The sequence below is a fragment of the Nycticebus coucang genome, chromosome 6 (assembly GCF_027406575.1).
Source record: "Nycticebus coucang isolate mNycCou1 chromosome 6, mNycCou1.pri, whole genome shotgun sequence".
Taxonomy (NCBI): Eukaryota; Metazoa; Chordata; class Mammalia; order Primates; family Lorisidae; genus Nycticebus; species Nycticebus coucang.
The window spans coordinates 124904537-124930203 of record NC_069785.1 but is presented as its reverse complement, the minus strand read 5'-3'; the positions used below and the strand labels follow the sequence as shown (position 1 = coordinate 124930203).

The following is a 25667-nucleotide window of genomic DNA, read 5'->3' as shown; positions in this document are numbered from 1 at the left end:
CTAGAAAATGATAAATGTAATGTTTTTTTAATTTTTATTTTGTTTTTTTTTATTTCAGGTTAATGTGAGGATACAAACAACCAAAGTCACAATACTTGAATTTATTAGGTAGAGTCCCTCTCGTAGTTGTGTCTTGCACCCAAAAGGTGTGCCGTACACCCCTACATCGTGCCCATTAAGTGGGAGCACACATCTCCCCCTCTTCCCTTATTTCCCCTCCTCCCATAAACGTAATGTTTCAATGACTTATAGCACCAATCCACTAACTAAAATCTCTGAAACTTACCAATAAGCACCCACTCTAAAATAGCTCCCCTTTATCTCTGAAATTTATTTATAAGTTTTTAATTAAAAATAAAACATTTTAGTCTACATTACTTTGGTCGTTAGTCATAAAATATGAGATGATGCTGTTACAGAGACAGCTAGACAATAAGGACAAAACCAACTGTTTTTCAGCAGTGTAAGAATGACTGGTATTATAAATCCTGGCAAACAAAAATAATTTAAGGGCCAGATGACATTTATTTATAAAAAAACCTTTCTAAAAGGAAAGCAAGCATATATAGAAAAGAATGGCTTTTAATACTGGTCAGACTGAAGTAAAACCCTCGAAAAACCATTAAATGGATTGTGTGACCCTGAGCAACTTACTGAACTTCACTGAACCTCAGTTCTCACAAATGATTAAACTAAGTACTTGCTTTACAGGAATGTTGTCAAAATTAAATGTGGTAAGCACACAGCCCAGTACTTAGGATGTACCAGGCAATAAACAAATGCTGATTTCCTTTAATAAAAAGACTACTCAAATATAAGAATACTATCTGAAATTCCACATAAGCTTTCTTCTCTATTCCACAATGAGAAACTTTAGGTCTTAATTTACTGCTAAAAACATATAAAAAAAATTTATTTTTGAGCTGTTTTATAACTCTTGAAAAAACTCTTATTAGCAAATTTTTCCAAAAACTACAGGAAAACTTTATGTTTTTATTTTACTTTTTTTTTTTTCCTGAGACAGTCTCATTTTGTCACATTGGGTAGAGTGTCGTGGCAACACAGCTCACAGCAACCTCAAACTCTTGGGCTCAAAATGCCTCGGCCTCTAGGATTACAGGTGTGAGCCACTATACCCAGCTACCAGAAAACTTTAAAAGCTATCACTTACAACAACAGTTCTGAGATGTAAACAGTAGAATCACAGATTTCTCTTTCCTTCCCATGCTGTGTGATTCCCTACTTGTGTAAGCAAGCACTACAAGAATCAGATGTAATAAGAATGTTGGACAGCAATTCAGCTTAACATTACCCAACTCTACTCTGCTACAGTCTATCAATGACTGATAAAATATATTTTCCTTTCTACTTATTTTTAGCTACCTATGTTAGAAAAAGTGATCTTCGGGAGAAGATGAGCACATTCAGAATTAAGAAACTTGAGGCAGGTTTTTGAGGTCAGATTGTGGTCACATTACTTTACCTATTGTTCACAACCAGAAAAAAGGTGATCAGTGTTTCTTGAACTTTTGGGTAGGATCAAGTACAGAAAAGGTGATCAGTCAATACTTCTATGGAAAAATAAGGAACTCCATTTTGAACTCCATAAAGAGCATTCACTGTATTATTTTATTACCCACAGCATGGCAGGAATTTGAAGTAACTCTCCTAAAGCAGATAATATGCCTTTTTTTTCTGAGACAGCATCTCACTATGTCGCCCTCAGTAGAGTGCTATGGCATCACAGCTCACAGCAACCTCAAACTCTTGGGCTCAAGTGATTCTCTTGCCTCAACCTCCCAAGTAGCTGGGACTATAGGGGCCCACCGCAACGCCCAGCTATCTTTTTGTTGTTGTTGTCATTGTTGTTTAGCAGGCCCGGGCCGGGTTTGAACCTGCCAGCTCTGGTGTATGTGGCCAGCACCCTAACCACTGAGCTACAGGCACTGAGCCTTAACTGAGGTTTGCTAAGTGATTTCAACTATTGCTTCTCCCCTTCTTTTTCCTAAATACATATTGGTCACTTCCTCTGAGAACTGACAACGTTTAGCTTCCCTTAATGTTATAGGACTCCATGAATTCCTAAACAACTACCATCTCTTTATCACATGCTTCTTGCAATCGCTTCTTCAATGTACTGAACCAACTTGAGATACTTCACAACTTTTAACATGGAGCATGATACTCTTTCCTGGCACTTCAGCAGCATTTCTAACATGATTATCTGCACGGCTTTTGTCAGTCATTTTAGCTCTGAACATTCATTAAAAATCTTATAACAGGCTTGGCGCCTGTGGCTCAAGCAGCTAAGGTGTCAGCCACATACACCTGAGCTAGCAGGTTTGAATCCAGCCTGGGCCCACCAAACAACAATGACGGCTGCAAGCAAAAGACAGCCGAGCATTGTGGTGGGTGTCTGTAGTCCCAGCTACCTGGGAGGCTGAGGCAGGAGAATCACCTGAGCCCAGGAGTTGGAGGTTGCTGTGAGCTGTGATGCCACAGCACTCTACCCAAAAAAAAAAAAAAAAACAAATCTTATAATAGTAATAGAACCTCTGTAAGTTGACCCATCCAAGGGACTATAACTGGTCAACATACAGAGGTGGTCAGCCTAAGGAATGAGGCCTACTGTACAGATACGTACATGTAGTGCTTGTCTAGTCTATGAAAATTAGGTCAATTTAGGAACGTAGTCAAAGTAGGGAGGTGGTCATCTATGGAGGTTCTACTGGAGTTTGGCAAAAAGAGTGGAAAACTCTTCATACAACCATTTGAGCTACAGGAAGAATTTCAAATATTTCTGGAAGAAATTTTCAATTTGTGGGATCATATGCATGACTGAGACAAGCTCTGCAAATAAGCCTTTCTTGACAATACATCTGCTCATGTGAACAACGTAAATTTATCTTGACAAGTTTAAGTATTCCATGCACAAAACAAAGTGAACGAGATAACTGCGAAACTAGAACTGTGAGCTGGGCTCAGCAGCTCACGCCTGTAATCCCAGCACTTTGGGAGGCTGAGGCAGGTGGATTGCTTGAGCTCAGGAGTTTGAGAACAGCCAAAGCAACAGTAAGACTGTCTCTACTAAAAACAGAAAAACTAGGCTGGGCATGGTGGTGGGTGCTTGTTGTCCCCGCTACTGGGGAGGCTAAGGCAAGAGGATTGCTCAAGACCAAGAGTTTAAGTTTGGTATAAGCTATGACGTCATAGAACTCTGTCTCAAACAAACAAAAAACTAGAACTATGGGATATGTAGGTAAACTGGATTCTTCGTCCTCTCTGAAAGGACTACTAAGGCTTCCTATAAAAACTCACGGAAATACTGTGAATATTATAAAACACGCTTGAACAATTTCAAGATTTTCCAAGAATTTTCCCAAAGTGGATGGCAGCAAAGAGTAGATGAGAAACCCCCTTTTCCACGTCATGGACGTCTATTAAATAACTTGACACCCTCAGAAGAACAGATTCTACAGATTACTTTAGATGGCTTCTTGGAACAAAAGAACTAATTTTTATTAGTGTTTGCTTGTAGACTAAAACTGACCATTAACTGTATTATGCTCAAGTACTCAAGCAGGATACTTGAAAGTTAAGATTCTTTGCACTTGTTAATATCAAAATTTTTAAATGTGCTAATGACCTTAAATCATATCTTACTTATAAATCAAACAATACCCAAACAAAACCCCCTTAATTGCTAACTGAACAAAAGCAGTCTTCTTAGTGAGGAACTTATTTTCAGGTAGGCATTTCTGTAAATCAAAGGATGCACTGTTTTATTTCATGTTTTTGTGGGGGGTGGGGAGAAAGTCTCACTTTGTCACCCTTGGTAGAGTGTCGTGGCATCACAGCTCATAGCAACCTCAAACTCTTGGGCTCAAGGAATTCTCTTGCCTCAGCCTCCCAAGTAGCTGGGACTACAGGCGCCCACCACAACACCCAGCTATTTATAGAGAAAAGGTCTCACTCTGGCTCAGGCTGGTCTTGAACCTGTGAGCTCAGGCAATACACCCGCCTCAGACTATTTCACGCTTTTTCTAAATTCAGTAACAGTTCACTGGATTGCTAGTTCACATTCTTAGTAAAGTACCATAAGAATGGAGAAGCAAGAATCCAATGTATTCAGTTCTAATAACGAAGCCAGTAAAGCATCCAATATATACCCACATGGAAGAAAAACTCAGATCAATTCAAGGTAGGAGGCAGGGGAACGAGGGATGGAGAGAAGAGGAGGGATTACGGTGGATAGCTCACCTCTGGGGGTGGGTGGGGCACAATTATAAGAGGAACTTTACCTAACAAATGTAATCAGTATAACCTAATTCTTTGTACCCTCAATGAACCCCAAACAATAAAAATAATATTAACAATAGTTCGTATTTTTTTTCTGTTGCTTCTATATGTGGCAAAAATTACTGGTTTTCTATTCATGTGAATGAAGTTTCCTTTGGAAATTAAAAAGTAATGTTAGTTAAAGAAAAACATTAAGTAGGGCCAAATATGGTGGCTCACACCTGTAATTCTAGCACTCTGGGAGGCTGAAGAAGGTGGATTGCTTGAGCTCAGGAGTTGGAGACCAGCCTAAGCAAGAAGAACTCAGTCTCTAAAAAAAAATAGCCAGATGTTCTGGCAGGTGCCTGTAATCCCGGGAGGCTTGAGACAAAACGATCACTTGAGCCCAGGAGTTTGAGGTTGCTGTGAGCTATGATGCTACAGCACTCTACCAAGGGCAACAAAGTTTGGAACCCTGTCTCAAAAAAAAAAAAGGAAAAGAAAAATTAAAAAAAAAAAAAAACGTTAAGTAACTGATAGTTCAGGGGTTATAAGAGTATGGCAAATCCTTAAGGTAGTATTCAGAAAGCAGCCTATATGATAAAGGCAAGTTCCTCAACAAGCATTCAACACCACTCTAACTGAACTTTCAGCCTCTTTTTTCACCACTTGTACTCATCACAAACTGCATGACCTAGCAATATCCTCCATGTAACATAGCCTAAAATGTCCATTTTAATATCTATACTAATTGGACACACACACGCCCCCCCAAAATACCCAACTCAATTCCTTCCTATACTTTAAAGAGGCTCTACATTATGATATTACTTTCTTTAAAGAAACTTTTCCAAACAGGCTGTGTTATGTTATTAGAGACTGTCTTACTCATCTATCAATCATTCTCTGGTTTCCACCATAGGTATTCAAGAAATACTTTTTGGAAGAATGAATTTCTCAAGTTTTACTCTTTACTTAGGAACATTAATTACATTCTACTTCTAACTTTTATACCTTCATGTTTCCTTTACAATCTACTCTCCTGGTTCTCTTCCTGCTTCTCTCTAATTGCTCCTCAGGAGCCTTTGTCCTCTTCAAACATGTGATCCAAGATACTCTATTAACTGTCTTTCTGATGCAATCTCACACTTGTTGATCTCACCTATTCAAATTACTCCAACTACCATCACAAAAATAACAGCAGTAGCCAAGACGTCACCCTATACATCTAGTTGCCCATTTGACATTTGCACTCAGATATTCTGTAAGTTATCTGTGGTGGAAAGCTCCAAAATGACCCCCATGACTCTTGCTTCCTAGTATTCATGCCCTTGTATGGTTCCCTCCCACAGTGAATAAATAGTGCTGATCTGTGTAACCAATAGAGTATTTCAGAAATGATGGAGTGTGACTTCAGAGGATCATCTCACAGAAGCTGTTACTGCTTCCACCTCCCTCTCTGACTGCAATCACTCACTCTGGCAAAGCCAGCTGCCCCAAACATCCCTGTAGAAAGGTCCACCTACAAACAGAGGCACTTAAGGCCTCCCTCTAACAACCAACACTCACGTGTCCAGCATGAATGAGTCACCTCAGAAGTTGAGCCTTCAGATGAATGAGGCCTTTGCTTCTAGCAACAGACATCTTTACTGAAAATTTAAGAGAAACTCTGAATCAAAACCACTCAGCTGATCATAATAAATTGTATGAAATAATAAATGTTTGGCAGAAATGTTCAAAAGAACTTTTTGCAGTAATTAAAACATTTTATGATCAATAGCCAGTAAGTAACCACTGAATAAACATGGCTACTGAACACCTGAACTGTGGTTAGTGTTACTGAGGAACTGAATTTTCGATTTTCTTTAATTTTAACTACTTCAAATTTAAACAACCACATTTACTTGGTGGCTATCATAATGGATAGTACAAGTTTATTGTTTTGGGATAATCAGTTAAACATCAATAGATAATATAGTACCTTAAACTAAATCTGTCCCCTGCTACATCTGTTCTCTTCTCTATTCTCCATCTAATCCATCAACCAAACAAAAATAACAAAACCAAACCCTGCCTCCTCCCTTTTACGTTCCCCTTCTTGCCAAATGAAACCAATACCCACCCAAGCACACAAGCCAGAAAGTCCCATGCTTTCACCACCTACTTCTTCATCCTACTGCATTCGTAGTATCTTCTTAAAAATTCTATTTGTCTCTTTTAAATGTCACAACTTCAGTTTAGGATTTCATCATTTTTCATCTAGATAGATTACTGAAAAATGTCTCCTTACTGGTCTCTTTGCACCTGAAATGGCTTCTCAAGACTAATCTACTCTTTACATTGCCCCTTAATGACCTTTCCATAACACAATGTTGATCTTACTATCTCCCTGACTGAAGGCCTTCAGTGGTTCCCCACCAACACAGAGGCTAAAATCCAAACTCCTTAGAATGACACAAAAGGCTCTCCATAATCCAGTACCATCCATCACTCCAACTTTACCAATTGTTGTGCCCATCGTCAACTTCCATACTGCAGTCACACTGGACTCATGCAGTTCCTAGAAAAGGTGAGCTATTTCACCTCCATATCCATATTCATACTGCTCGTTTTACCTGAAACATTCTTGAATCCCTCATCTGCCTGATACCTACATCCTACCTTTCAAGATTCAAAAGTATCTCCTCTATGGAGCTGCTTCTGATCTGTCCAAAAAGTTAATAATTATTCTCCTCCCTGTACCCTGCACCTTAACTGTCTCCCTCCCTTTATTAACCAGAAGTTCCTAGAAGGCAGCAACAGTACCTACCCCTGACTGTATCTACCGACCAGTACAACATAGTGTTTAAGCGCGCAGATTGGGAAGTCAGATTCAGACCAGAACCAAAGTTTTACCACTCACTGGGCAGGCTACTTAAACTTCTTAAGTTCCTGTTTCTTTAGCTATAAATGATTATATAGCAGAATCCCTTACCCTCACAAGGTCATTGTGAGGATTACGTAGAACAATATATATAAAATGTTACAGTGCCTAGCACATTATTTTTATTCAATAAATGAATTTTGAATGGGAAGTTTAACGGTTGGGTTACTATTGCCAAGTAAAGAAAGGGTAAGAAAGGTCAAAATAGAAGGTACCTCTTGAAATATCTTTTGCTAGGCTACTCTAAAGAAAAATCATAAACAACCCAAGACGCCTACTGCAGGTCAGAAAACTGCAGAGCATAGCAAAGAACTCAACCAGAAATAAATAAAAGATTGAGGAAAATTAGAGAATCCAGATGAGGTAAGACACAAGAGTTAGAAGCCTAGTGATAATAATGAAAGCACAGAATACATGCCAAAGGGTATGAGGAGGAGCAGTAGAAATCAGGGGGAAAAACCCAAAATTTTGAAATGAGAATCCTCCAAGTAATGACAAAATCATCGATAGACTGGTTCTAGGTTGAATCGGATGAAACTGCAATTATTGGACTGTTTTTGACTAATAAAACAGATTAGATGTGTTTAAATACATATTAAATGGAATTTTCTTAATCATACTATCAAAGTCTGGAAGTTACACATTATTTTCATTTTACAATATACCACACTCTAATGAAAGTGCCCTGGATATTCCCTAGAGCCCAATTCAGAAGTTGCTCCTGTAATTTATATTTTTTAAAACTAAATAAATAATGGCTGAAGATTTGGCTGAATCTTCTCATTTGAATTTTATACTTTCTATTTGTGTTTGAATTCTCACTTCTTAAAAAAAAAAAAAACTATCTAAAATTGGGTACAGTTAGCAAATATAAAGAACCAAGAGGAAAAAGACCTGGATTTCAAACCTGGTTCCAAAAATTTTATTACTGGGAAATACCAAATCAGTAAATGAATGTCTCTGAATTTAAGTTTTTGTTCTCATCTGTAAAAACAGGAGTAATATCTGCCTTGTACAATTACTGTATCTATTAAATGTAACATCTATAAAGCACCTAGAATGCTGCTTTAAATGTGGAAGCTGGTTATTATTGTTACCAAAGGAGGAAACAGTTGTAAAAGTATAGTAAATGCAAACATAAACTACCATTATCATCATACAAATATATAAAAGTGACCATAATTTGTTAGGTGTGACAAGACTACAGTGATTATGCTGCTTGTGTACTAAAAACTTCATTAAAAAATGTAAGAATGAATATGGGGAAATATTTCTGTAATAACCAAATTATTCATCGACTATGAATTGTTCATCCTCTCATAATATTTTTCCAATCTAACTTTTTGAATTCATCAACCCTCAAAGATGACAGAACATTCTCCAGATTAGTCACATCAATAACAGTAAATTTTTCAAGCTGGACGAGCAAAGGTCTCATTGCTTATAGTGTGAGGAAGCAATACTAGCTAAAATAAGATATGGTAAATATTTATGCAAAACTCACAGACCTTTACCCCACAGAGAGGCTGTAAGCATGGGAAAAAGCAGCTTCCCAGCTCTGGTAGCGGGTATCTGTAGATCTCCCTAAGGGCTATAAAGTCTCTGCATCTATAAGAATGCTTCAAAGACCAAAGACCGCTGCCTTTTGTACACAGCCTCTTTGCAAATCTTAAACATAGTAATAGTCTCAAATTACAGTTTTCTAGCCTTTTTCTACCTAGAAATAGTACTTACTCAATAAAAGAGTTTGTGGGCTCTTTTAAAACCAATTATCTTCCTCTCTCTGTTCTAGATGGTCTAGTGTTCCTAAGACAATGTAACAAAGCAATGTATAGCCAAAAAGGGTTAGGTTAAAAAATATATACACCTAAATATCTCTTTAAAAAGTTCTCGGTCGGTAGGGCGCCGCCCCCATATACCAAGGGTGGCGGGTTCAAGCCCGGCCCCGGCCAAACTGCAACCAAAAAATAGACGGGCGTTGTGGCGGGCGCCTGTATTCCCAGCTGCTCGGGAGGCTGAGGCAAGAGACTCGCTTAAGCCCAGGAGTTGGAGGTTGCTGTGAGCTGTGTGAGGCCACGGCACTCTACCGAGGGCCATAAAGTGAGACTCTGTCTCTACAAAAAAAAAAAAAGAAAGTTCTCTCCATGTTACACCATAAAAAGTGACTAGACTAGAAAGACTCGTGTCACAGAGTTTCGGTACCAGAAAAAATAATTTATGAAGAAGAAATGATTCGAAGTAATAATGTTGTGCTGCTCAAAAGATGATTCTATAGCTATAAGTAGGACTATTGCTTTTTTCTTTAAATGGCAGAAAATATAAACTGAATGATAACAAAGGAAAAATCACTACTATAACAAGGCAAAAGAAAATATTATCTCCATTGCCACTTAACCAAACACAGATTCTTAATAAGAAGAAACAGTGGGGAAAAGATACCCTATTTAACAAATGGTGCTGGGTGAACTGAGTGGCAACCTGTAGAAGACTGAAACTGGACCCACACCTTTCACCATTAATTAAGATAGACTCTCACTGGATTAGAGATTTAAACTTGATACATGAAACTATAAAAATACTAGAAGAGAGTGCAGGGAAAACCCTTGAAGAAATCAGTCTGGGCAAGTATTTTATGAGGAGGACCCCCCGGGCAATTGAAGCAGCTTCAAAAATACACTACTGGGACCTGATCAAACTAAAAAGCTTCTGCACAGCCAAGAACACAGTAAGTAAAGCAAGCAAACAGCCCTCAGAATGGGAGAAGATATTTGCAGGTTATGTCTCCAACAAAGGTTTAATAACCAGAATCCACAGAGAACTCAAACGTATAAGCAAGAAAAGAACAAGTGGTCCCATCGCAGGCTGGGCAAGGGACTCGAAGAGAAACTTCTCTGAAGAAGACAGGCGCATGGCCTACAGACATATGAAAAAATGCTATCATCTTTAATAATCAGAGAAATGCAAATCAAAACTACTTTGAGATATCATCTAACTCCAGTAAGATTAGCCCATATCACAAAATCCCAAGACCAGAGATGTTGGCGTGAATGTGGAGAAAAGGAACACTTCTACACTGCTGGTGGGAATGCAAAGTAATACATTCCTTTTGGAAAGATGTTTGGAGAACACTTAGCAATCTAAAAATAGATCTGCCATTCAATCCTATAATTCCTCTACTAGGTATATACCCATAAGACCAAAAATCACATTATAACAAAGATATTTGTACCAGAATGTTTATTGCAGCCCAATTCATAATTGCTAAGTCATGGAAAAAGCCCAAGTGCCCATCGATCCACGAATGGATTAATAAATTGTGGTATATGTACACCATGGAATATTATGCAGCCTTAAAGAAAGATGGAGACTTTACCTCTTTCATGTTTATATGGATGGAGCTGGAACATATTCTTCTTAGTAAAGTATCTCAAGAATGGAAGAAAAAGTATCCAATATCCTCAGCTCTACTATGAAACTAATTTATGGCTTTTGCATGAAAGCTATAACCCAGTTATAACCCAAGAATATGGGGAAGGGAGAGAGGGAGGGAAGGGAAGAGGAGGATGGGCGGAAGAGGGAGGGTGATGAGTGGGATTACACCTGCGGTGCATCTTACAAGGGTACGTGTGAAACTTAGTAAATGTAGAATGCAAATGTCTTAACACAATAACTAAGAAAATGCCAGGAAGGCTATGTTAACCAATGTGATGAAAATGTGTCAAACGGTCTATAAAACCAGTGTATGGTGCCCCATGATTACATTAATGTAGACAGCTATGATTTAATAAAAAAAAAAAAAAAAGAAAGAAAAAACTGTAACCCCGTTTACTTACATCATTTATACTTGACTGGTTGCCTAGTACGCATTTGCTGCCCTTTTCTCCCCTTACAGGTTCAGTGTAACAATTTTGAGAAGTCACTTCTTACTGCACTGTGCTCTTACAGTACCAGAGAATATATAACTTAGATATGCTTTACACTTCTTAAAAAAAACTTTAAAATAATTAAGATAGAAAATGATCTATAGGCAACACAGATGAGACATCACATTTACAATGTGCATATATTTAAAGTAATGAATAACAAACCTAAACATAAAGTAGTCAAGGCTTTACAGGAAATGTGACAAAAATCCCTCCTAAAAAATCTGGAAAAGGAAATAGGTAAACAGGAGATTAAGAGTAGAAAGAATAAGATACAAAATTATAATGCAAAGACAACCACTTCAACAGTGTTGCTGATGACAAAATCCACTTTCCAGCTTTCATCCAATTGATTGAAAATATCAACTGACTAATCTAGATGAGGTTGATGAGCCCAATCAATGCAGGCATGTCTGAGACCAGGAGTTCCCTGAACAACAAAGAAAAGGCATTGGAGTCGTAATTCCAACCTTCCTGCTGTTTTGAAACTAAGTGAGCTTAAGTAACTCAGTGAACCTCTTGGAGCATCATTTATCTCAGTTTTAAAATGGGGATAACATAGGAGTTCAAGGCTGCAGTGAGCCTAATCTCCCCAAAGCACTCCAGCCTGGAAGATACAGCAAGACCTTGTCTCAAAAAATAAAACAAAGCAAAATCAAATAAGATGGGGATAATATTTAACTTACATAGAAGATTTTAAAAGATAGTGCCCAATGTCTAATATGGGCTCAATAAACGTAAGATCCTTTCCTACTACTCCAAGTTTCTCTATATAATTAAATGCATCTATTTTCGAAATGCTCATTATCAACTACAACAAATTTTGCCATCTTTCAAAGTCTAAAATATTAGAGCAACAAGTCATGATTTAAACACTATCATCTTGCTAATCAAACTACTATAGTTTCCAGAGTCCTTCCCTACCAAATCATCGCCACACTTACACCACATTTTCCCGGGATGCACAAAGTATATGCTTAACCAGCTGCTACCTTCAGAGAGGCTGACTATGAGCAGAGAGGCTCTCCTTCAAATACTGACCACAGCAACACCTAATCCACAAAATGTGACTTCCTCTGTTTAAAAGTGACATCTAAGCTTCTTTAATTTCCAACGTACAGAAATGTTTTTTCCATTTAAATCTAGCTAACTCACTAAAATATAATTTAACTGAAATGAAAAAGGAAACAAAAGCACAATATGTGATTTTTAACTTGGAAAATAAGATCAATTTAATCATTATGATTTCACACCACAACTTCCCTGAAATACAATGACTTCTCACATTAACCTTCAATACTGATCAGTAAACATTGCTCTGTCCAGTAAATGTCTTAATTTTTACATATAATTCAGCACATTGCAAGGGCTCAAAATAACTGCCAAGACAATGACCTACACAAGCAGGCATTCAATATTTACTGAATAAATAAACAAATGAACTAATGTTGATAAATATAGAACTGGGAAAATTCTGAGTGATCAAAGGCAAGGGTTAAAAGTTTATTGCCAATTATAAATATCTTACTCATTTTGTGACTAGAGATGTTATTGTTCACAGTCTGAACTATCTCTTTCAAATCTAGTCAAACATCTTAATTCTAAAAATAGCCAATAATTTGAAATACAAAAGTTAAGGTATATTATCACAGCAAAGGAAAGAAAAAACTATCTTAGCTGCAGCAGCAGGTGAAAGTACATGTAAATTCAAAATCATTTTATAAACACAGATAAAAGTTTAGAAAAACGCAGCTAACTTCTGGGTTTAAACAATAATAATTACTATAACTAATTGATCCCTCTTACTATGAGCTAGGTATTTAAATATATTCTCATTTAATCTTCACAACAACTCTGCAAATCATGTATTATTATTCCCATTTTTACAGAAGAGAAAAATAAACTGCTATTCAGAGAGATAAATTTTCCAAACCTCTCTCAGCTATTAAGTATTAGAACAAGTCTGACACACCAAAACCCAGCTCTTTTCTATCATCCTCCTTCAGTTACCTTCTACTGTTCCTCTCCGCCCCACCCCCCACCCCACACGCACCCACCCACCCATATACACACAAAATTAAAAGGCTGAAGTATCTTTTCCTTTACAATTTACTTTTATCTTTGACATAAGATAGTCTCAAAAAAAAAAATCTACCAGGGGAATCAAAATCAATATAATTATTAATGTTTGTCCATATAATATTTGACTTAATTTCTATTTTTGGAACCAGAATTGTCCTTGTATACTTTTAAGCTACAAACTGCATGGTAAGAAGCTTCTCTTTTTTTTCCGGGTTCACGATCCAACAACACGTCCAATTTACCACACTGTCTCAAGAATTCGAATCATGGGCAGGGTGCAGTGCCTCATGCCTGTTAATTCTAGCACTCTGGGAGGCCAGAAGGGTGGATTACTTGAAGTCAGGAGTTCAAGACCAGCCTGAGTAAGAGCAAGACCCTGCTGTCTCTAAAAACTAGCCAGGCATTGTGGCGGGAGCCTGTAGTCCTGGCTACTCTGAAAGCTGAGACAAGAGGATCATTAGAGCCAAGGAGTTTGAGGTTGCTGTGAGCTATGACGCCATGCTACTCTACCAAGGGCAATACAGTGAGACTTTATCTGAAAAAAAAAAGGGGGGGAGGGTTGGATTCTAATCACATACAGCTTTTGGGCAAATACAGTAACTAGAAAAACGCAACCAAAGTACAAGTATATTATCCCGACAAAGGTACAGGTTAAGTAGCCCTTCCTTATCTGAAATGCTTAGAGGTGGCGCCTGTGGCTCAGTTAGTAGGGCACCAGCCCCACATACCCACATACCAAGGGGGGCGGGTTCAAACCTGACCACAGCCAAACTGCAACAAAAAAAATAGCCAGGCATTGTAGTGGGCGCCTGTAGTCCCAGCTACTCAGGAGGCTGAAGCAAGAAAATCGCCTAAGCCCCAGGAGTTGGAGGTTACTGTGAGCTGTGACGTCACAGCACTCTACCAAGGGCAATAAAGTAAGACTCTGTCTCTAAAAAAAAAAAAAAGAAATAAATGAAATGCTTAGAACAAGAAACATTTCAAAGTTTGGATTTTTTTCAGATTTTGGAGTAACTGCACATACATAATGAGATTATCTTGGGGAAAAATTCATTTATGTCTCATATACTCTTTATACACTAGCCTAAAGGTAATTTTGTATAATATTTTATTTTATTTTATTTATTTATTTATTTTTTGGTTGCAGTTTGGCCGGGGCCGGGTTTGAACCCGCCACCCTCGGTATATGGGGCCGGCGCCCTACGGACTGAGCCACAGGCGCCGCCCAATATTTTAAATAATTTTGTTCATGAAACAAAGTTTGTGTTAAGTACTTATGTGCAGAATTTTCTAGTTGTGGTGCATGCTGGCACCTAAAAAGTTTTGAATTTTTGAAGCATTTCTGATTTCTGGGTTAGGAATACTCAACATGTACTGACAAACTATTACCTCTGAAAAATAATATTTAAACTATGATACAACAATAGGAAAATAACAACCCATGGCAAGTCAAAAAGTTATTCTTAATGGTGAAAATATACTTATTTTGATTTTAAATAGACTATACTGTCCCAAGTAACAAAGTCAGAATCAATTCAATGCCAAGGAAAACTCAAGTTTTTTTGTTTATTTGTTTTGTTTTTCAGACAGCATTACTCTGTCACCTGGGTAGAGTCCCACGGTTTCACAGCTCACAACAAATTCAAACTCCTGGGCTCAAGTGATCCTCTTACCTCAGCCTCCAGAGTAGCTAGGACTACAGGTAGCCACCACAACACCGGGAAAGTTTTTCTGTTTTTATTTCTGTTTTTAGTAAAGACTGGGGTGGGGGGATGTCTCCATCTTACTGAGGCTGCTCAGGATGGTCTCAGAATTCCTGGGCTCAGGGAATCCACCCTCCTTGGCCTCCCAGAGTGCTAGGATTACAGGCATGAGCCAACGCACTACTCAGCCATTGCCACTGTTTATTATTATTTTTTCTTACTGTTATTATTATTTTTTTGCACCACAGCTCACAGCAACCTTCAACTCCTGGCCTCTGCCTCCCAAGTAGCTGGGACTACAGGCGCCTGCCACAACACCCAGCTATTTTTTGGTTGCAGCCGTCATTGTTGTTTGGCGGGCCCGGGCTGTATTCGAACCCGCTAGCTCAGGTATATGTGGCTGGCGCCTTAGCTGCTTGAGCCACAGATGCCAAGCCCCCACTGTTTATTATATAACACCCCCATCCCCAAAAAGAATATCTTATGAAACTGATGACCCTAGATCTACAACACTAACACTCCCAGCCATGGAAATGACAGATTTATTGATTACACTGAACGCTAATAAAATCTGTAATATCTTGAGTCAAAATGGAGACTTTCAGGCATTCAAAATGAACTAATCTGAGCAGCTGAAAGTGGCTTTAATGATTTCTAAACTAAAATTTGACTCATTACTTTTACAGCTTAGAAATCATCGTAAAGATATAATACAAACTTGTGCACAACAAATAGCATGAACACAAGATTTTTATAAATGATTCTGATGTTTTTCTCCAGAGTAAATAACATCACTAAGAGCTCCCCAAAGACATGGAGCCATTAAGAGCTGGGATTCCTTTCAACTGGTGTCATTCCAACAGAGAAATGAAACCTCCTACAAATCAAATCTGTTGCAATGTTATTTTTTCCAAAGGTTAATTACCTGCTTCTGCTATACACACTTAGACACACACAGAGAAATAAAGCAAAGGAGAGGTTGGAGAAGTAGATAACATTTTGTTCCAAGCCTCCTCCAGAAATACTCTAAATGAAATCAAAACAAGTTCTAGCTGTCAAATTCTAGATAGATACCATGAACATCCTCTCCTACTTGACACCTGTGGTCCCCAGTACTGTTACCTCAAACTATTAGACAGTTATGCTCTACTACAAAAAAATAAAAAAAAATCACACTTTCAGACTTCATCTTTTAAAGATATTTAGTGAACTATTTATGCATAAAATTATGATACCCAGAAATTGTTTCAAGATAATCCACTGAGGATGTGAAGTGGGAAAAGAAAACAGATGAACCAAGATTGTCCATACATTGATAATTGTTGAAGCTAGAGATGGAAAGATAGAGGGTCATCATACCATTATGTATATTCTGGACATGTTCTAAATCTTCCATTAAAAAAAAATTCACAGACTCAAATGTAACAGACTCCATTTAACGATGTGTTGAGCACCTTCTGTGACAGACTATATTTACTGTTCCAAATTATTCAATCCCGTTTTGCATCCTTAAGAGGATCACACAGCCTTTATTATTATCATTTGACTTACTCTGCCACATCTTTCTCCCACTGACAATAAGCTTGACCGTGTGACTTTGTTTTGGCCAATGACAGATGAGTTGATGTGCTATACACCATGACTAAGTGAAAGCTTTAAAAGCTACTAAATGTTGTGCTGCTGAAGGGAGCACAATATACTAAATATACTAGTATACACAATATACTAAAATTGGAACGATACAGAGAAGATTAGCATGGCCTCTGCGCAAGGATGACATGTAAAAGCTTCTACATGTTTACAGCAGTTTTCTTGCTCTCTCTCTCTTCTATAGCAGTGGCACTGTATCAGACAAGAAATGCTCCTCCAGCCAAGGTTCCAAAGTAAGACATATGAAGCACTGCTGCAGCGTCAACCCCCATAATTCATGAAGGGTAACATAAGCAAGAGATGGACCAGTGGTATAAGCCACTGAAATTTGACGGTGTTACTATGACAGCATAACCTAGGAGAGCTGACACACATACTGACTGTGGGATAGATGCAAAGAATATTAAAATTATCGGCTGGTATTCTTTAAAAATGCACTGGAAGATAAATTTTTAAAAATAATCCATGTTTACCTCTGACAGAAGTTTTGAGAACTAATAGTATATAAGGATAGAGGTAAAATAGGAGTAAGATTTTTTTATACCATTATATATGATTTGAATTATGCTTATGTGTTGTATTTGTTTAACCTGAGCAGCAACATTTGGGTAGCGGATCATTTGGGCCATTTTTTTTCTTCTTATGCTTTTCAGTATTAAAAAAAAGAATAAAATATAATAAAACCAATAATAATTACTTAAAAGTTAATGAGAACTATCCTCCTACCCTTGAGGAACTCAAATATTAGTTCACAATTTTACTTTAAAGAAATTCTCTGCCCCCAAAATATTCAGTTAATTTTTTTTAAATATCAAAGGCTAAATGCAAAGCAAAATAAAACAAAAAATGAGGCATTATGACATGCAATTCTATCAGTTTGTTCACTTTCAGCAAAGCAAACATAGGGTTTTATATGGATGGTGCAGCTACTGATCTCAAAACAAAATTCTCTCAATTTCCTGATTTTAGTATGCCAGTTAAGTATGCTACTAAGTATGTAGCTTGCTCTAAGTGTTAAGTTTTGTGAACAAGCCTTAACGAGTACTAGAGACAAGGCATCTACTCCATGAAGTTAACCCACGCAAAGTAAAATTATATAGGAGAATTAAAAGAAGAAAAAAAAGAAAAAATTCTAACCATGACCCTTGTGGTGATTTAAAAGAAAAAACATACACACTTGAATGGCTACAGAAATCAAGTTTACTATGAACATCTTTTTATTTCAAGTAAGCAATTATCTTGATAGAGCAATAACCTGCAAATGATTAGGAACATGTCTGCACTTTTCATCTTAGGATCTTAAAGCTCTCAGTAAGCATTAATTTAACCCTCATATCACCTGAGAAGCAGATAGACAGCATTATAGCTATTCATCCTGTTGCTACAAAATAGTTAAGTAACCCTTCACCATTACTAGTCCTGAGAAGGTCTTGCCCAAACAGCCAATAAAACAGGAAACAGCTGACAGCGCATGTGCCACCAACAATCTCTGAAAAGATCAGATCTTCACCCACAAGAACCACTTCCTCTGAGTAAACCACAGAGACTGTATTGGGCAAACCACAATATATCAGCTTGTATCTAGAACACAGGCAGATAATCCACCATAAAATCTATGGAAAGATATGTCTATTCCTATGTGTATTAGGTGCATTTGGGGGATCTATTACTATTCTGGACAACATAGCACTTTCTACATTATATGGTCAATTTCTGACATAATTCTTCTTCCACATGCTGACTGTCTCTAATTTTCCTACAATACAATAATCTACATATTTTGAAGCCGTGAAAGACTTGGAAAATCTTCTTTGATCTTTTGGGTCTATAAACCTAAAAAAATCAGCATTTATATGTAATATTTGACCAAAACTACAGTCTCAGAGCGAAACATTTGAATGACTATAACATGCTATATAATGCAAAGAAAATGCAGTGACAAGTGACTAATTTTAAGAATTAACTAAATCATGTTTTCTTATATATATCCAATTTCTCCATGAACTGTTACTCACAGTCCCAAGACAGGAAACCTAATTTTTTACTGGCCATAGATTTGATTGTCCCTAGACACTACGAAGCCAGCCAGGTCTATCAGGTGACTACAATTTCAAAATCCAGGACTCACCATTTGAATTAGTAAAAGATGCTGTTTTGGTTTGAATCTATCAGCAGCTCTGGTGCATGCTAATTTCAGTAAGGTGAACTGTGCATTCCTTCTTGTACTCAAAGTCAACAACACAAGCTTATGAGATTTAGGCATAGCCTCTGACCTCTACACCAGCATGTATTGCCTCTACAGAATCAAAAAGCGAAAATTATCCCAGGCACCTAGCTTCACGGACTTCTTTTGGCGTTAGAAGCTGTCTTACAACTGGCTTTCATATATGCCTATCTTCTAGAGTAAAAAAGTAATGCTCTAAATTTGTCATGTTTCCAAAATGCTCATGTTACTAGCAAAATACAAATGAACAAGGACATCTACTTAGAGAATTTTAAACTAAATTAGTACCAAATAAAAAAGGTTTAGTAATAAAATATTAAGAGCTCTAAAACCTTATGTGTTTTATAATAACTTAAATATGTACTTTTCTGTTACTGCCTCTTGTCACTATAAAAATTCTTGTAAATACAATGGCAAAAAAGTAAAGTATTCCAAATTTAGCCACAGTCCATTTTACTGGGAAAAATACTGCTAAACATTATAGATCTATTTCTTTTTACTAATGGGGAAATAAGAGGAAACCCAAAAAATGAGGTAAAACTTAATAAACAAAAATGGGGAAAAATGACATGCAATTTAAAGTAACACAGACTAAAAAAACCACTGGAACAAAGTAACAACTTCCAGATGAACCTTACCATATTACAATAGATATTGTACTTTAAGACAATTACATCTCTTCACTTTCTTCAGAGATACTTTATTTTCACTTCTGATTGATTTTTTAATCAATAATGGCTTCTAACATTTAGTATTTCTGGGCCTTACCCTTTTGTCACATATTCAATAATATTTGTTACATGAGGGGCACTAATATTTGAAAAACTCACTTTGTAAAGAAGTCTTTATAATGTTAGTAATTAGTTGATTTGGTAATTATATTGTTTGTATAAATTTCTTTCATTTAACTGTGACATCTCTTACACCATTCTAAAAACTAAAATTAAAATGATCTTGAAAACTCTTTACCTATAATTTTGGGCTGTGCCTTGATAAAATCAAAGATCCCCCTGAATCACAATAAAACTAAAATTGGAACTTGCTTCTCCACTATAGGTCAAGATAAAATGCAGAATATCATGTTTTGTACTGGGAGAGCAGCTAACAAAAAAAATTTTTTTACACTAGGAGAGCGACTGGGTAAATATTAAGAGAGGCTGATTTTTAGACAAAAGATGGAGACAACATATAACTTGGCTAAGTAAGGAATAAGTATAGGAGAATGAAAAGGTGGTGGATAACTGTCTGAGCCATTTATAGTCACAAACATAAAATGGGGGGAGAGCATTATTTAGCCTGGTACAGCAAATATACACAAGTAACAGGACAACTTAAAAGAAAAGCTTGAGCTAAAGATCAGGAAAAACTTCCTGACAAGATCAGACTGTTGTTCAGTCTCCTAAGGAAGTGACAGAGCTTTATCGTCCAAAGATATTTAAAATTAGAATGGATGAGGTACTAGAAGGTATCCTGTAAGAGAAAAATCCAGTCCTCACTTGGTCAAGTTTGAAATTTACTCAAGTAAAGTAGGACAGAAAAATAATATTCAGTACATAGAAAGACAATAATTTAAAGTGAAAAAGTTGAGGACGTGAGAGCCAGAAAATTTAGGTTAAAATCTTGAGTCTGTCCTTTCTAATTTTATAATCTTGACTTACACTTCCTGAGTTAATTTAAAAGTGTAAATGATAGCAATGTAATGTGTCCTATACTAAAAGTGAAATATTGTAAATGTTAAAGAATTACACTACCATAGAGTATCGTTACATACATGATGGTATTTTGCTAAAAAAGCAAAATATTTATAATTTTGCTGATTTAGACTTAGTCCGAATGGCACTATTTTGAAAACACCTAATTATTAAAAGGGAAAGGACCATGTCTTTAAATAAAGCTTTTAAACATCATCAAAATCAAGTTTTTACAGATAAGATCAAATGCAGTTAAGCTTTCTATTCCTAAAACTGTGTCATGGACAATTTCTAGGAAATAAGCAATTATACATAAGAAACATTTCTGGTAACCTTGTCAGATAGCCCTGATACAAGAGTACCTCAATTACCTCTGGAGCAGCAGTCACCAACATTTTTGGCACCAGGGACTGATTTCAGGAAAGAGAATTTTTCCATGGCTGGGATGGGATGGGGGTTTTGATATGAGTTTGCAAGCAACTGATTTATTATGTTCTCCATGCAATCAAACCTCTCTACTAATGATAATCTGTATTTGCAGCAGCTGGTCAGTGTTAGTATCACACCTCAGCTCCACCTCAGATTATCAGGCATTAGATACTCTTCAGAACCACACAACCTAGATCCCTCGCATGCACAGTCTACAGTGAGGTTCCCACTCCTATAAGAATCTAATGCCACTGCAGATCTGACAAGGTGGAGCTCAGGTGGTGATATCAGCTAGCAACGGGGAGTGGCTGTAAATACAGATGAAGTTGCACTTGATTTTGAAATTTGTTCAAAATCCTGCTGTGCAGCCTGGTCCATAAGAAACCACTGCAACCAGGAGGTTGGGGACTGCCGCTCTGGAAAACCACTATGATATTGTGCTGTTTCTGTGACCTGTATCAGTCAGCAGTCAATTCATACCCGTTTCTGGATTACTTTTAGAAGAGGCAGCCACATGTGTACACTCAAATATTTTCCAAGTGTTTTCCCTGGAATCACAATGCTCCACAAAAAAAAAAAAAAAAAAAAAAAAATCATGTATATATGTAAAATTCACCATTCACAGGTTCTATGAATGTTTACCTCAAATTTCGTTTTTTAAACTGAAAGTCCGTTTAAAAAAAAAAAAAACTACACATCATTAACTATAAACTACAAGTGTGTTAAGTGGTATCACCAGGTTAACATATTTTTGTAAAGATTTCAAATAAAGCTTCTCTTGTCATCTGACTGAACGAAGTGAACATATTAAAATGTATCATTAGTCAGGAAAACTATAGCTTTGTGTTTTTTAAAAGAATTTAGACTCTACATGTTAACTCACATAAAACTGTACAAGTGAATGTACTATTGTATACTCACATGAATCAAGATTTTATACTAAACTAAAAAAAAAGACAAAACTGAATTTTGCTAGCATTGTAATCCTTAGCCCCAATTTCAATTTTTGTAATTATCAATTGCCTGACTTTACAAAAAAAGTTACAAAAAATTCTACACTACAGATGCAAACTTGAAATAGCATATAAACATGAGTTCTTTTTTAATCACAGACTTACATAGCAATTCTGATAGAAAAAGTATAATGAATGAAAATGCTAATTACCAGGAATAGGCTATAAAGTCACAGGTTCCCACACTCATTTTAAAAGTTTGTTTAAATCACTTGACGCTCAACTCAGTGCTAAAATGTCTTTATTGTATCTAAAACCCTGTTTATCTATAAATCTATAAGAACAAAATCTCAAAGCCCTAGGAAAAACAAAAGTCTATTTCAAGGAAAACCCTTATAACTTTCCTACTTATATTGTCCCAGAAAAATCAGTATTACAGAATCTGGCCTGAAATTATTCAATAAGTCCAATGGAAAAGTATTCCCTCCTTTCTACCTCTCAGAAGAAATTCCAATTGCCCAGGCTGGCCGGGTGGCTCATGCCTGTAATTCTAGCACTTGGGAGGCCAAGGCAGGCAGATGGCCCGAGCTCACAGGTAGGAGACTAATCTGAGCCACAGCAAGACCTCATTTCTAAAAAAAAAAAAAAAAAAAAAAAAGCCAGGCTTTGCGCAGGTGCCTATAGTCCCAGCTACTCAGGAGGCTGAGGCAAGAAAATCTCTTAAACCCAGGAGTTGGAGGTTGCTGTGAACTATGACTCCTCCGCCATCTACCAAAGGTGACAAAGTGAGACTCTGTCTCAAAAAAAAAAAAGAAAAGAAAGAAAAGAAAAGCAATTCCAATTGCCGCAGGATCCCTAAAGTCTCAAGGATAGACTACATCCAGGAGAATTGGAAACAATCAGGATTTATTTTAGGATTGAATGAAGCAATAATGCAGAATGAAAAACAGCTATCAGACATTCTACCATTTTTGAGGTGCTCATTTTAAACACTGAAAGCTATAGTCTCCAGGTCTCACAGAAATTACAAAGCAAGAGACTGGAAGGTATTCACAAACGCTTAGATTTTTTCAAAGATGTTCAGATACAATACACAAAAACAATAGCAACCATGAATATAGTTTGAGTTTTAAGTTTTAAATGCCATAGAACGACTATAATTAAAAAAGTAAAAAATAAATATTAAAAATGTTAACAGCTTTAAGTTTTAGAAAAGGGAGTGAGGAGTAGCAGATGAAGAAAAAGAGACAAGAGCCAGTAAATGTGTTGATTTAACTGCAAAATAATAACAGGATATAACAAGAGTTCAGAGTATCTAAAGTGGCCAATCAGAGCCTAAACATAGTTGAATTCCATCCCAGCCCCAGCACGTCCCTAACACAAGAATAAAACCCTTCTTATCTTGTTCAGCCATGTGTCGCCTGCCACAAACTGCAAAACAGAACAACGCCCAAAACCAGCTAGTCTGATTTCAACTGAAGACAGACAGACTCTGTAGTCAGAAGCACCACAATGAAAGGAGTCTAACTCACACAGCTGGCCTGGTGATTCTGCATACTCTACAAAACAAAGCTATACCACATACAGTACTTCAAACTTGAAAGGATCTCTAAAAAGCTACCCTGGCACTGTTAATTTGCCAATACTTCTAGAGCCGCAAAGTATACCTAGAGTACTAGAGTATACTGGAGCCAGACAGTGAAAAAAGAAGATGAACGCGGTGGGGCTGAGAGAAAGCTAGAAACTGTTCTGCACTCTTCACTTTGTTAAGGCACTCTGGCATAGAAATACTACTAAACCAGTGCTTCCAGATTTCACCCCAACATATAATCAAATCAGGAACAAGTACTCTACTAAAGAACAAATGGATGCTTTATATTCACAGAATAAAATATGTATAAAGAAAAAGCAAGAATAAGAAGGACCAGAACTCTTGGGTGAAGAGTTATCAAGTATTCAAATAAGAATAATTCTTATTTTTTAAAAATAACCTAGTAATAACTTCCTAAGAAATAGGTTTCAGTAGTACATTAAGCAGATAAGTTTCTTCCTTTTTAAAAAAATATGTAGGGCTGTGCCTGTGGCTCAACGGAGTAGGGCACTGGCCCCATATGCCAGAGGTGGTGGGTTCAAACCCAGCCCTGGCCAAAAACGGCAAAAAAAAAAAAAAAAAAAAAAAAAATATGTAAAATTAGATAGCATTTGAACCAGTTCAAGAATCCAATGTCCAAATCAATCTGCAGATTAACCACAAACTGCAAAACAGAACAATTAAAAATATTCGTCTTTTGGGCGGCGCCTGTGGCTCAGTCGGTAAGGCACCAGCCCCATATACGGAGGGTGGCAGGTTCAAACCCAGCCCTGGCCAAACTGCAACCAAAAAATAGCCGGGCATTGTGGTGGGCGCCTGTAGTCTCAGCTACTCGGGAGGCTGAGGCAAGAGAATCGCTTAAGCCCAGGAATTGGAGGTTGCTGTGAGCTGTGTGATGCCATGGCACTCTACCGAGGGCCATAAAGTGAGACTCTGTCTCTACAGAAAAAAAAAAACAGTATTCATCTTTTAATCTCTTGTGCCTAGTACAGTGCCTGGCAAAGAACAGACTTTTAGTAATTGCATGCTTATTGAATATTTACATGCCATCCAAGTTATAAAAAGGACACAAATCCCAAGATTTTATTTCTAAGGTAATGGAGAGAGGAAGAAAATTTCTGAGAAGCAATGCTAAAGTAAAATTATTATTTGAGCACTTTTAAAGTGATTTTTGTATGGAAAGAGTTCATACTCCTAAATTCTGTTCTACAAATTAAACTCAACAGTATCTCAATGAAAACCAACATTACATTAGTTCCTTGTCTACGGGCTCAACAGAAAGGGCAAGAATTGAATGACCCAGGAAAACAAGTATCCACACACTCATGAAAATGACTTCTCAGATGAAAATACCCTGAAAGGAAAGGAATGGAGTTAACTACTAGAAAGCAGGACAACCACTGTTGCTACTTATGTTATGTATTGGAAAAATTAAAAATTATTTTCTTAAAAGTGAAAACCTACTTATTAAAAACATGCAAATAATAATTATAGTTTAAATACTTTATGGAATCTTCTAGGTGAACATTCATGTGACACTGTAAAGCATCAACAGGAAGAGGAAGTTCTGTTTCTGGAGTAGTTCTGTTTCTGGTATGATAATGGAATTTTGGCCCTTTTAAAATCAACAAATGAGTCTTTCAACTGGGTGAAACTCCTTTATTAGGAAATTAAACTTCTTTCTGCAGTGTTGTCACACTTTTCATCAAAGAGTTCTGGCCCTCTACATTCAGTTATTTGATGTATTTCTTATGATGTAATACTTTGAGGGCTGACTTAAAAATAAAGCAAGCTGACTGAAATTTGGGATTAGTACACAGAGTCATAATTAAACTGAGAAATGAAATGTGGTCAAGGAACCAATATCCTCATTGCTTAACCTATTCAAAAGAATAGTTCTTAGAAGTAAGGGAACCACATACGATCTAGCTCAATTCACCACACACCACTATGCAACATTGGTTAAGTATTTTAAGGGACAAAGAACTCAACAAATCCACCTGCCACACTTATACTAAGCAGAAGTCTTATATTCCTTGAACGTCAAGTATTTCTGGAAGATGAAATATTAAAATACAATATTTAAAAGCAAACCCATGGTTTTCCCTCATTTCTTTCAGCTCGAGGATATTGGCTCCATCAAGAGTCTGGCCTGTGATTTACTGGTAATGTCAACATTCCGGAAAATTATTAGATAATAATTAAACATTGTGCAGATCA

The 25667-nt window shown here is 36.9% G+C and overlaps 1 protein-coding gene and 1 pseudogene across 6 annotated transcripts in view; one reads left to right on the top strand and one right to left on the bottom strand.

Moving 5' to 3' along the window:
* ARHGEF12 (Rho guanine nucleotide exchange factor 12) overlaps window positions 1-25667 on the bottom strand; it is a 157578-nt gene that overhangs the window by 130570 nt on the left and 1341 nt on the right. Inside the window, exon 2 of one of the 6 annotated variants that reach the window (XM_053596117.1) lies at window positions 5848-5927. The exons of the other annotated variants lie outside the window; for them this stretch is intronic. Within the exon in view, the coding sequence (XP_053452092.1) occupies window positions 5848-5858 (11 nt within the window). The 5' untranslated portion in view covers window positions 5859-5927. The remainder of the gene's footprint in view (window positions 1-5847; window positions 5928-25667) is intronic. 6 annotated transcript variants of the gene reach the window in all.
* LOC128589410 (uncharacterized) lies at window positions 16620-16720 on the top strand (annotated as a pseudogene).